Source organism: Diospyros lotus, chromosome 10 (assembly GCF_014633365.1).
Source record: "Diospyros lotus cultivar Yz01 chromosome 10, ASM1463336v1, whole genome shotgun sequence".
NCBI lineage: Eukaryota > Viridiplantae > Streptophyta > Magnoliopsida > Ericales > Ebenaceae > Diospyros > Diospyros lotus.
Window position 1 is genome coordinate 34,494,037 of NC_068347.1, and position 13,386 is coordinate 34,507,422.

Here is a 13,386-nt window from a genome sequence, read left to right on the forward strand (position 1 = left end):
TAGCCACCCTACTGTCAATGTTTTCAATCAAACTCATCACTTTATCCATTTCTTCAGCGTAAATCCTCAAGATATCATTCTTCAAAGTATTATGAGAAGGACACTTGAAAAGAGGTTGAATGGTACTTGTGAAATCTTTGAATCCACTATGCTCCACCATCGAAAGAGGATAATCATGCATAATGATCATCTTTCCTAATTTCCCTATTTCTTTTCTTTCATCATATGGACCGGAAGAGATCTCTCTTTTCAAATCAGATTTTATAAACATTTGCCTTATATCTCCTACCAATCTTCTCTTAGGACACCTATTGAGATGTTGCTTCATAGTTGATGTACCATTTGTTGATTTACCCGCAAGTAATTTCTTACAATAGTTGCATTGAGACTTAATTTCTTTATTAATGACCACTCTTTGAAAATGTTTCCATACATCACTTCTAGTCCTACCACCAATTTCCTTATCAGAAACATTTACGTCTTGAGAACTCTCCACCGATATTGATTGATGAGTTTGTTCACCAGACGAAGATCCGCTCGCAAAACATTGTTGTGTGCTACCACTTTGCGAGCATGCCATATTCTGTAAAAATTTACACAAAAAATACAACAACCTCAACAACAAATCAAGCATAAATAAGTAAACAAAATATGACCGGAAAAAAAAAAAAACCATACCAATAACCAGTTATATGAGAGCCGAGAGGCCGGCAGAAGGCGAGCAAGGGCGGGCGAGGCTGACTGGCCGAGCCCTCGAGCAAGCGTGGGGGAGAGGGCGAGAGCTGAGAGGCAGAGGGCGAGAACCAAGAGGCAACAAGGGCGAGTGAGGGCGAGAGGGGTTGAGCGAGAGGTCGGAAGGCAAGCGAGAGCAAGAATGGCAGAGAGCTAGGGCGAACGAGGGCAAGAGGGGCCGAGAGCAAGAGAGGGCCAGCGATGGCGAGCGAGAGAAATAGAGAGGCAGAGAGTGAAGGCGAGCTCCCGCCGACGAGCAAGAGAAAGGAGACGCGAGGGTGAGAGAGATCGAGGGCGACCGAGAGCAAGAGAGGCCGAGCTGAGCCCTAGCAAGAGAGATCGAGCGAGGGTGAGCGAGAGCCGAGAGCAAGAAAGGCCGAGTCGAGCCCTAGCAAGAGAGATCGAGCGAGAGCAAGAGAGATGCGGAGAGCTAGGGTGCGCGGATGAGATAGAGCGAGAGCCAGATCCAGAGAGGAAGGAGAAGAGAAAGGGAGAAGGGAAGGGGGAGAAAGAAGGCCAGATGGGGTGGGCTGGGGTAGGTTGCGCGCGGGTGGGTTGGGCTGGGGTGGGCGCGGGTGGATTGGGCTTGGGTGGGCTGGGTTGAATTTTTATATAATACATATATTATATATATATTATACCTATTTTATTATATATATAATATATTCGGTTCGATTTGGTTCGATTACCCACTATTCGATTCGGGTTTTGGTTTGGTTTTAGTGAAAACCATAATCAAACCATACCCATTGAAACAATGTTCGATTTTTCTCCAAACCAAATTATTACCCAGTCAAACAATTTTTAACCGCGTTGACCAGTTCAATTTTGATTCGATTCCCCATGATTTCGGTTACAATGGCCATCCCTAGTTGCTAGTGGGACGCCATCACACCAAAATGGTGTGATGTTTTGCCGTGTCCATTGGAGATGGCCAGGAAGCTTCCCATCTCTCTCTCTCCCCCCCACCGCCATGGACAGGGACGGGTGATTCGGTGAATTTTCTATTCGCTTAAAAGGCCTTGTTCTTCTGTCCATTCTCTCTTTCGCTTTCGAGATCGCTTTCGCTTTCTTCCACCGGCACCCCCTTCCATTTTCCTCATCTCGCAGACGGAGATCCAACCAAAGGCACACAAAAGTCAATCAAATCCCCAAGTCGAATCACCTCTCGCATTTCTTTCCGCTTTCCCTGATGCCTCACATCACGTGAAGTGCTGTTCCGGTTGCGGTTGTTACCTTCGATTCTTCGGGTATCGCTTTTTGTCCCGTTTTGATTGCAATGCTGCTCGGTGGTGTTCTGATTTTAGGGGCCACGCTTGAATTTCCTGTCTTCCGAGTTTGAGACTAGGGTTTGTGCGCAATCTGTTTTTCCTTTATCTGAATGCTCGTTAGGAAGGGGGGAAAATTGCCTGTTTTTTTTTTCCCGCGTTTATCTTTGCGAGGTCCCCGAATATGGTAGGTTATATCTAGGGTTTTGCTTTGATTGCAGAGGTGCCTTCAGTTCTGGGTTTTGGGTAAATTGCATTTTTTAATCCGAGGGCTTTTTTGTGCTTGTTTTAGCTGAATCTGAATATCTATTTATAGACTCAAAGTAAGTTTCACTTGTCTTCCCGGTGTTATATAATCTCTGTGAAACCCCTGAATTTATATAGTTTTGTCTTTTGGATTTGCTCCACTTTCGTCACGTCTGGATTGGTTAAATTTTGTCAATATAGTCTTTCTAAGGGTTTGGAGTTTTTGATAGATCAGAGACAAGTCCTCCCCGAACCATGGTGGGGGTTTGCTCCCTCCATCCGGACGCTATTCGGTTTTCAGTATGAAATCGGAAGCTTCAGCATCGACATTGCCTCCACTGGGTCCTGGGGGTAGTTCAGAGTCAAGTCATTTTGGCCATGGCATGTCTTATGATTCTAGCCACTTTAGCCATGATATTAGCTGAATGCCTGATAACCCACGAAATAATTTGGGACACCGACGAGCCCACTCTGAGATTCTTACTCTTCCAGATGACATCAGCTTTGATAGTGATCTTGGTGTCGTGGGTGGTTTGGATGGGCCTTCTTTGTCTGATGAGACCGAAGAAGATTTTCTTTCAATATATCTTGACATGGATAAATTCAATTCATCCTCTGCAACATCGGCTTTCCTAGTTGGAGGGCCATCTTCTGCAGCAGGTTCAGCATCTGCCTTGAATCCTGCTTCAACGCCTCCAGTTGTTCCCATGGGCAGTGGGTCTAATGAGAGGCCCAGAGTCAGGCATCAGCATAGCCAGTCTATGGATGGGTCAACTACAATTAAGCCTGAGATGCTCATGTCCGGTACAGAGGAGTCTTCTGCAGCTGATTCTAAGAAAGCTATTTCTGCTGCTCGTATTGATCCAATGCGTGCAAAGAGGTACATTTTAATTAATCCATGCCCTGTTTGGGTTGTTCCTCTCTTCCTTTTTTTTTTTTTTTTATTTGCGCTTTTAAACTCCAAATAAATGTTTTTTTTGGCAGTTTCTTCATTCTTGAAAAACTGAATTATTTATTCGAACCATTTTAACTGGTAGTTTCTTCAATTATGAAGAGAATAAAATTTAGTTAGGTGAAGTAATAATGCTAAATGCAGAGTTAAAATTTCTTCAGAAAAAACACAAGATAAGAACCTAAAATGAATTTAAGGCTTGCCTGTTATCTTAATAAATAAGAAGAGCCACATTAGCCATGCAACACCTGCCACATGGATACATGGCAAATCATGGATTTTACATGCATAAACTCAACAAGCTGCCATTGTGCATAATGCCAATATATAATTACCTATGAAGCACAAACACGGACACGGGCACACGGGGAATATAACCTGAATAGGAAGGATATTGAAGAATCCGGAAATTGAACCTTGAGTCATGCACAAGGTATGGAAACAAGACAGCTGCTATTCTTCATGTCTCTGACGTGTCCATCACATGTCCCCTCATGTGTCCCCTTGAAAACCAAGAAGAAAGTGTCGAAAAGCCATATGGGTGTGTCCGACATGTCGGCTCCACCAACATGACGACCTGATTGCCATGTCCATGCTATGCAGGTAAGTACCATTACCATACACTTACCTCAGTCAATGCCCCAGCTCTTCAAGGCTTTGAACAGAATCTTCTTCAACTGTTTATTTTCACTCATTTCCTTACCCTTTTTCACATCTGGGCTGTGCATTTGTATTTTTATTTTTATCTTACAACGAGGAATGACTTTATTTTCTTCTAAAGTATAGACCTCAAAACAAAGAAAAGAAAAGAAAAGAAAGGAAAAGGATAGAGAATAAGTTCAATTGAAGGCATGAAAGACAATGCCAATTTGGATTTTTATGTGCTTATAATTTTATTGTTGGTTGTCCTCTAGCTTAGGGGTTTGGCCTTTGGAGTCTTTGTTATTTTGCTTTCTAGTGCTCGATGGATTTGATGGAAAAGCTGAAATTGAATCTAATAATCTTAATAAGAGAAATTAATATATTATATCATAGTAATCATCACCCAGCAATTGAAATGGGGGAACACGTTTTTCCACTTAGATTAAGGACACAAATGCTTCCAGGAGGTCGCATATTTGACTTCCCTAAGCAAGTTTGAGGTTTAAGAGCAAGGGAATTTATGATGTTAACCCTAATAAAAATACTGTTTAATTTATTGGATGGCATTGGAATCCAGTGGAAGCAAAATCTGGTCGATATGCTGACAACCCTGTTGAGGCCTATCTTCCTAGATGGGTAGGGGCTAAAACACGGTCCTTACGCTTTGTGTGTCCCTCGACTTCTAGAAAAAGACAAGAGCAGGAATTAGGGAATCTGGTGAGTACCTTGAAAGTGGAGGTGGGAGTACTTTGTAGCTCGTCGGTGCAGATTTTTTACCAGAGAGAGTTGGCGGCAGCCACGTCCTTGAACTTCTTGCTCACACACGCTACCAACACGATGTCCTCTGGACCCAACTTCGACAAAATCTCGTCAATTGCCAAACTCTCGTATCCATCAAAATCCATCTCTTTCCCTCCTGCTCTTTCCACCGATGGCTGCAATATCCAATTGGTACATAGTGAGAAGGAAAGGGGAGGAAAATTGGAAGCGAGATCTAGTGGAATCAAGTGACTGAACAATTGGGTTGGAGATGCATTTGATCTGGTGAAATGGGTTGCTGTGATTCTGAGTTGGTGATCTGGTTGAAAGGGACAATTCGGGTGAAGAAGGGGTAGCCAAAATTTTAAATAAAAGTTTATTAAGTGATTTTTAATAGTTACATTTATCATTAATTAATAAAAATTCATTGAATGACAATTGCCAATTTTCGTTTAGTTATTATATTATGTAGGCAAAAATTAAATAAATATTATATTTTAGTGACCGTAAATTTAAGTATATTAAACAATAGTTTGAATAAGAACTTTCTATACAAATTTTTAAACAAAAGTTTATTTTTTAGTGACACATTATTATTAATTAATAAACTTTATGGTAAAAGGTATATTTACAGTAAACATTATTGTAAAAATTTTATTTTTATACTTCAACTTATAAATGTCTCAATTTTCAATAATAAACAACATTAATTAGTCTGAAAACTTGGGTCAAGTCTTAACCCAACTAAGTGAAACAGATTGATGCTTCTAACTCCTCTTCCTTCACGAACTTTAATAATGCCATCATGCAAGCGGCAACCATGTTCTTCTAGCCGTAGTAACATACCATCCTGTTGTTGATTGCCTCTTTCAGACAAATTTATAAATGAATTTGGCACACAAGGCATCATTTCCCTGCCCACTGTAAGATTCTAGGTACCAACATATAGTCAACCATTGGCACAATCAAGGATTGCTAATTTTGTCAATGCATGCGGAAGAAGCTGCCACAACAATAATCTTGGATCTGCTACTAAATCCAAGTTGGTCTATGACATCCCTTGTTTCATTGATTACTTCATGTAAAGGTAACAAATACACATGCACTACTTGGTCATAAAAGGAGTAGCCACCAATAAGGCCCAAGGGACTTCCTGGCATACTTTCACCAAATTCTTCACGGTTTACTGCTTGACCATTGCAAAACTGATACAGAATCCTTGTAGGAAGAGGAAGCTTTATTCTCAAACAATCTTCCAATTCCTTTATTTGGTCCTCAGTTGCACCGTTACGTAGTGTAGCCAAGGCCTCAGGGAAATTAACTAACAACCAGCTTTTAAGTTTGTCCCAACATCTTTTAACTTGTCTAACAAGAGGCCAAGGATACATGGCAAAAGTTTCACGCCATATTTGATAGGCTTCCTGTATATATAGAGAGATAGAAGAGGGGGGGGGGGGGGGGGCATTGTAGTTAGCAAGTCTTGCATCTAAAAAAAGAAATCATAAGCTAAAAGATAAATTTCAATAAAAGGAAGGAAAAAGCCCAAAAACACAAGCTGATATCAAGTAAATTATCAAATGGAAATGACAAGGTTGAATAATTAGCTACATTCTCATCTATAGTTGTAGCTAATTTTTCAACCTTGTCATTTCCATTTGATAATTTACTTGATATCAGCTTGTGTTTTTTGTCTTTTTCCTTCCTTTTATTGAAATTTATCTTTTAGTTTATGATTTTTTTTTTTTTTTAGATGCAAGACTTGCTAACTACAATGCCCCCTCCCTTCTTATCTCTCTATATATACAGGAAGCCTATCAAATATGGCGTGAAACTTTTGCTATGTATCCTTGGTCTCTTGTTAGACGAGTTAAAAGATGTTGGGACAAACTTAAAAGCTGATTGTCAGTTAATTTCCCTGAGGCCTTGGCTACACTACGTAACGGTGCAACTGAGGACCAAATAAAGGAATTGGAAGAGTGTTTGAGAATAAAGCTTCCTCTTCCTACAAGGATTTTGTACCGGTTCTGCGATGGTCAGGCAGTAAATTGTGAAGAATTTAGTGAAAGTATGCTAGGAAGTCCCTCGGGCCTTATTGGTGGCTACTCCTTTTATGACCACGTAGTGAATGTGTATTTGTTACCTTTACGTGAACCAATAAAACAAGGGATGTCGTAGACCAGCTTGGATTTAGCAGTAGATCCAAGATTATTGTTGTGGCAGTTTCGTCCGCATACAGTGACAAAATTTTCTTCCTTCATTGTGCCAATGGTGAACTAAATGTTGGTACCCGGTATCTTAGAGTGGACAGGGAAATGATACCTTGTGTGCCTAATTCATTTATAAATTTGTCTGAAGGAGGCAATCAACAACAGGATGGCATGCTACTATGGCTAGAAGAACATGGTCGCTGCTTGCATGATGGCATTATTAAAGTTCGTGAAGGAGGAAGATTAGAAGCATCAATCTGTTTCCAGAGGAAGCTCCTTATTGTACTACTGCTGTAAGAAACTGTGTTAAGGTAATCCACCAATTACCTTTGGTTCAAAAAGCCTTTGGTTTTGTCTCTCATGGTCTCTTGGGGCTGATTCTCATAGCATTCTGCTCATATGCATGCTAGTATATAAGCCAACTGGAAGTTACTTTTGTGTCAGGTCGGATGTCTCAAGTGAGACATGATTATGTATTCTGTATTCTACTGTTGTTTGGGTGCAATTTCAAGTCCAACCTTAACTTTGTGGTTATTCAAAATGCTACCACTCTATATCACACATAAAAAGGGTGTCCTTGCTGTATGAGGCTTGCCATTTTGTGAGAGTTGGGGGAGGGTTGTATTTGTATGCAGCCTTCCCCTTGCTGTTTTTGCAAAGAGATTGTTTTCACAACTTGAACTTATGAGCTTCCAGTCACGAGGGAGCAACCTTACTCTCAACAGACAAATGCCCAAGAGCAAAAAGGTTCTTTGTCATTAGTTGACTGTGTGGTACCTAGAACTCTGTTATCATTGGTAGCTTCATAAGGCCATTATAGTAGATTTTACTTTTGTAGCCAAATTTGTAATTGAATTGTCAATCCTAGTAGGGTGATACATTTTTGGCAAGTGACCTTTCTTGTAAATAACCAACTGAAGTCCCCTAGAACTAACATGAAGTTCATTTGATGGGGACATCTGGTTTTGAGATGGCTTCAAATTGTTCGGTATTGGAACACACGAATTTGTGGATGCATTAATTGTGAGCATTAACTTGAGGTAGTTATCCTTTTCTTTACTTTCTGCTAGGTGCTGGTGTAGAAGTATTCAAGAAACTAGTACTCTACGGAGAACTTTTTATTGTTGGGTGCTTGACCAGGGAAGCATTAAGTTTTAATTGTTTTTCTATTTCATCTATTAACTTATTTTTTGTCCACTCATAGATTTATAAGAATCATGTTAATAAAAAACGTAACTTTTTTCCATTCTTCCTTGTTGAGTTTGCCTAGAGTTTGTGCGGTAGAAGATCAGTAAAGTGTTGAAGATTGTTGGCTGGAAGATTAGAATAATGAGGGCTAAAATACCAAGTGTAATTACTTAGTAAATTAGAGGGCCTAATTGTAATATCCCAATAATATTTAGTTACATTTGGGATGTCCACCCTTTCTATAAATAAGAGGGTAGGGAAGGCAGTCGAAATTGATTCTGAGAGAGCTTCTAATATTGTCTATAATCGAGTACTGGGTTTCCATTCTTGAGAAGAGAAAGGCGGGTTTTTTGTCTTGTGTATTCTTGGGAGAATGTGTGCATGTACTCGGGGATATAGATGAGGGTTTAGAGACTTGATGTACTGATCGGTTTCACCCTAATAAAAGGCTGCTCTGTGTGGGTGTTGATTGCTGGATGTAGGTTTGCCAAAGGCATTCCGAACCAGGATAATTCTCGGCTCTTGTTGGTTTGTTGTTTATCTTTCTGTATTTTCTGTTCCATTCTATTTTTGTCTGTTTTCTTAATTGGTTTCTGAGATTCTGTGAGTGTGCAAGAATTCAAGTGGAATTCTCTTTGGTTTTGATCTTCGATTTACAGTCCGAAATAACAACATTCCTCTTGTAAGTATTCTCTTAATATTCAAAACCTCCATTATAATAAGGCACGCCCATATTTCCCTTTGTGATGAATGAGAGCATGTATATTCAAAAAGGGGACTAAGGAGTTACCAACCTTTGTGCAATAGAAAACAGAAAATGCAAAGATCCTTAATGCAATTCCTCAAGATTCCATAAAACCCAAACATAGAAGTGGAGTTTTCCTCATCTTGTTTTTCACAAACTAAAGTACATCTCCAAGCCCAAAGTCTATCGGTTGCATGGAAACATCCTAGCTACTTCCAACAAGCCAAATTTGAGGATCTGTAACTCCTTGGCAGTGGGATACTGGACAAGAAGATGGTTCATGGGTTTTGCATGTACAACACCAGCTAACAGTGACATGCTTCCTTCCAGTGAGATTTTCAAGCATCAGAATATAACCCTCTCTTGACCCTCAATGTGTTGGAGTCTGGTGCAGTGAGGACACCCTTTAACAATTTTTGTGCTTTCACACTTAAGTCTTATCTTTTAGCTGTGACTACTCCAGATTCTGCTACCTGCGAAATCATTCAAAAAGCATATATCAATGTCCTTCTGTGTGCATAGACCTAATCTGGTTTGGACAAGCAAGGGCAATATTTTTCCTTAGATGTGCTTTAACAAGCTTGCCTTGCATGGGTATTCGTTAGTTGGCACCAAGAGGCTGTGCATTCAGAAAAGGTTGTGGTTAAAATAAACAGGCCCATCAAGTCTACACATCTCCACTTCTGTCATGAGACCTGCATGGTATAGCAATACTAGAAGATCATGAAGCTACTTTATATGGTTTCTCTACATGTTGCCATTAGTCACATGCCCCGGAGTTACATGCATATTGGGTATGTTCTTTTTTAGTTCTCTTTATAATATGCTGTGATGTCAGAGCAGACGTGGGTGTCTTGTAGCATGATAAGAGACACTATCTTCTCAGAGTGAAAGCTTTAACAATATATCACTCTCAAAAGAGACCCCACAAATGAGATCTTTGTATGGGGGAGCACGGTTGGTGTGATTTTGTGACATGTTTCCTTTTTGCTTATTTGCAGTTCCCCCTTTTATGTCCGGGTGAGAGAGAATCTGTCTATGAGAGTTGCAGACTTTCACCATCCTCTTTGGGCTCCATTGAGGGGTCCTTCACTTTTGTCCCTGACAGGTAGGGCGTATAAACCTGCTAGTTCTAAAAACTCTGGTTTTGAATCATAGACTCTGGATGTACTCTAGTATTATCTCCTACTATTTCACCTATATAATCTTGTTTTCCCTTTGTTTTTTACTACACCCCTGCACTAATGTGGGTTATGTGAGTTTCTTGTTTATCAGCAGAATTACCCCTTTTTTTTTGGGTTAAGAAATTGCTGTTTGTCTATGCATACTTATTCACATTTGTATCATCAGGTCATAGTAACTTGCCCTTTTTATAAATTTTTGTGCTTTGATTTGCTGATCAATTGGTTGATTATTTTATTCAGAGGGATGAAGCCTTCTGCCACTACCTAATACCAGAGTGACCAAGAAAAGTTCATCAGATTTGTTAGCCTTGTTTAGGAATTTTATCTACTTTATGTGCTAAGATGACAAAAAAAAAAAGGTTAAAAAAAAAACAAGTATGGTTCTCTCTCTTTATTTTGGCTCTTTGTATGCTTCTACGGGTATTTATTTGTACTGCAATCCACCGAAGAAAAGGGAAACAAGAAGAAAGGTATGTTCTTCTGATTGAATGGTTGTTTGGTGGCTTTATCTCATGCACTAGGGTTGTGAAACCCAATTTGTAAATGCAAGCCTTGTCTGTGCTTAGACATTCCACTTCTTTGTATTTGACATTTTCATTTGGACCGGTTTTCTGCAGAAACTGTTTCTCTTTCCATCGAGGTAACTTGTGGATGCAATTTCTCGTTTTACTGACCGATAAGTTCTTGTTGGTTTTCTAGCTTGGCAGATCCAAAAGGCTAGCCTTTTTGGCGTTTCAGTAGCTCGTTTTCCCCTCCAGTTACCAGACTACATATACTAATCCGATGCTGACTGTTCTGCAAGATCTATTTAGTCGAAATTAGAGTATCATCAGCTGGTTGAATGTTTGGTTGCTCTGTGTTTATTTTGCATCCTACGTTGTCTTCCCTACGTGCAATGTCTATGTAACTTCTTATAATCTTAGGGCTGAAGGGAGCTTGTGATGTGCAAAGATTAGTGATTTCTCAAAGCTGACTAAACTTGCCTTTGACATGACATGCATATTTTGATATGGAATGGTTGGACTGTTGCCCTTAGAAAGATGTCGAATTGCCACCAATGGTGGTAGTTTAGTGGTAAGAAGGAGATGGGTTCATCACTTTTCGAGTCCAAGATTGTAGGCTTGAATTGAGACGCGAGATGTGACTGTCGGGATGCTCTTATGCCATAGCGACCAAGGTTTAGGTGGGGAGAGACTTGCGAGGCAACAACTATAGAGTTGTCAGCCGTGGTGGTTTGAACAGCACAGGTTGGTTTGTATTGTTCAAGCTTGGTTGTGTCGTGTTGACGCCTAGGCTATAAGGGGTTGGCTTAGTTTGTTGAGTCGTTTTTCTTATTTTTTTAGTATATAGTGATTCACTTGTTATCTTTTGAATTCTCGGATTCAAATTTAATCATCCATGATATTTAGAAGGGAGTTTCATCACTTCTTTTGATTTTATTGTTGTTTGTAGAATGTAAGATAATCGATCATTCAAGTAAATACAACTTACAAAATCAAAGTTAAATATTTCAAATCCTGACCCAACTATTATTACTAACAAATTCACAACTCTATGGACCCAAATGTCAATGATAATTATAAAATATAATTCTTTTTGGTAATATAAAATTTAATAAATTTGGGTGGAACAGTCACCTCTGTAGATTCAAAATGTACTTAAAAGTATACACACACACATTATTAATCTTAATAAGGATAAATTAACTTTTAATTTTGTATCAAATATGCAATAATTCCATGACACCTTCAAACAGAACATTCTTAACAGAAGCTAATTTTGTTTGGCATAAAAATTAGGGTTTTTAAAAATTAACAAATCGCAAATTTATTATTAAATTAGTTTTTTGCATAATTAATTAATGGGTTAAATTGTAATAGCCATTGATATGTTTATCATAGTCGCAATAACACATTTCACATTTTAAAAAATAATAATAATCTTTCTTGTTAAATAAATAGATAAAATAAAGGCAAGTAGCAAAAAAAAAAAAAAAAACTTAATTTTTTTGTTAGTTTCTAAGTTTTTTAATTTTATTAGTTATATTTCAATTGAGTGTAATTTTATTTAATATTTAAAATTAATTTAGGAGACGTGTTGTTATTGGCGTGACAAGTCATCTATCATAACAAAAATATAAGAGTGAGATTTATATGTATATATATAAGGGTGCGTTTGATAGAGGCGAAAAATAGGGGTGAAATTCATTTTCTATCTAAATTCTAGGAAATTTCATCAAATAGTTCAAAAAATAAAGATTTTCCTTAAAATCAATGAATTGAAATTCTTAATGGTGAGATAAGAATTGGAATTCCATAAAATTCTGCCCCACTTTCCATCCCCTAATCAAACACACCCTAAGAATACAATTTACATGTATAATTTTTTTTTTTTTATATGTACATGTGAGTTTCATTCATATTTACACGTGTCATATTAATAATGACACATGTCTCATAATTTGATTTTAGGTATTAGATAAAATTGTGCTCAATTGAGTCGATTAGAATACAATTGTAAAAATTGAAACTTTTTGATAAATTTATAAATTTGTGAAAATATATATATATTTTTTGCTACTTGTTTATAAAATAATTATTTTACCTTTTATTATCTCTATTTTTTTATATATTTTTTTCTCTTACATCTAAATTTAGACCCAAAAAAATATAAATAATAAGTGACTTTGACCATCAACAACTACTAAGTTCGTGTCTTCTTACATCTAAATTCAATTAATGAAACCTAGACGTGATTGAGTAAAAGACAAATTTATTGACAATAATAATAGTATTGACCATTGGATATGTAGAAAGTAAGCTATCAACTTTTTAGCTAATGATAGTGACAACGATAACTACTTCCACTTTAGAAAAAATTTAGAGAGTGAAAACAAATATTTTAAATATAAGAATTATTTAGTTATATACAAATATTTAATTAAATTTAACTAACTACGTAAAGAAAATTACAACACATCATTAAAATTTTAAAAATATTTATTATATTTTTCTTGGAATAATTATGGTAATTACCTTAAACTTATCAAAATATCTAACGGTGTTACTTTTAAGATTAAAAGAAAAATAATGCTACTTTGCCCGAATTGATTGACGTATAGGATGACTAAAGACATTAAAAGACAAAAATATCCTCATTTTCGAAACTGTTGCTTCACCTTCAAATACACGTCAAAATAAAAGTCGAGCAGACTTCATCCATGATGAAATCCGCCCAAATTGAACGGGCGAGCTTCATTGATGAAGCCCGCTCGCCCAGTAGTGGCAGGCTGCTGGGCGGATGAAGCCCGCCCGCATAATAGTGGACCTTGGTCAAGTGAATTTTATTTCGTTCGGTCATCTCGTGCGTCAATTATTTAGGTACTGTAGCACGACTCTTAAAAGAATTAAATAAATGATTCCATGCGGGCCACACATGGCCCCCAAAACACACTTCTCTCCCT

The 13,386-nt window shown here is 38.0% G+C and overlaps 1 protein-coding gene across 2 annotated transcripts; it reads left to right on the forward strand.

Annotated features, from left to right (window-relative positions):
• Nucleotides 1–1,609: 1,609 nt before the first annotated feature.
• Nucleotides 1,610–10,962, forward strand: LOC127811598 (probable transcription factor PosF21). Of its 2 annotated transcripts, none has more exons than XM_052351601.1 (4): nt 1,610–1,982; nt 2,477–3,126; nt 9,741–9,847; nt 10,623–10,962. In XM_052351601.1, exons 2-4 carry the CDS (start codon nt 2,672–2,674, stop codon nt 10,700–10,702), a joined length of 642 nt encoding a protein of 213 aa, XP_052207561.1. In that variant the 5' UTR covers nt 1,610–1,982; nt 2,477–2,671; the 3' UTR covers nt 10,703–10,962. The 2 variants fall into 2 exon arrangements, with proteins under 2 accessions (XP_052207561.1, XP_052207562.1); XM_052351602.1 differs by having other exon boundaries at nt 2,482–3,126.
• The last annotated feature ends 2,424 nt before the right edge of the window (nt 10,963–13,386 follow it).

Excerpts from the sequence above, each read along its gene's own strand:
- LOC127811598 (XM_052351601.1), top strand. The coding sequence starts at position 2,672 with ATGCCTGATAACCCACGAAATAATTTGGGACACCGACGAGCCCACTCT. Across the intron at positions 3,127-9,740 it reads GATCCAATGCGTGCAAAGAG|TTCCCCCTTTTATGTCCGGG; the intron begins GTACATTTTAAT and ends GCTTATTTGCAG. Across the intron at positions 9,848-10,622 it reads TTCACTTTTGTCCCTGACAG|CTTGGCAGATCCAAAAGGCT; the intron begins GTAGGGCGTATA and ends TTGGTTTTCTAG.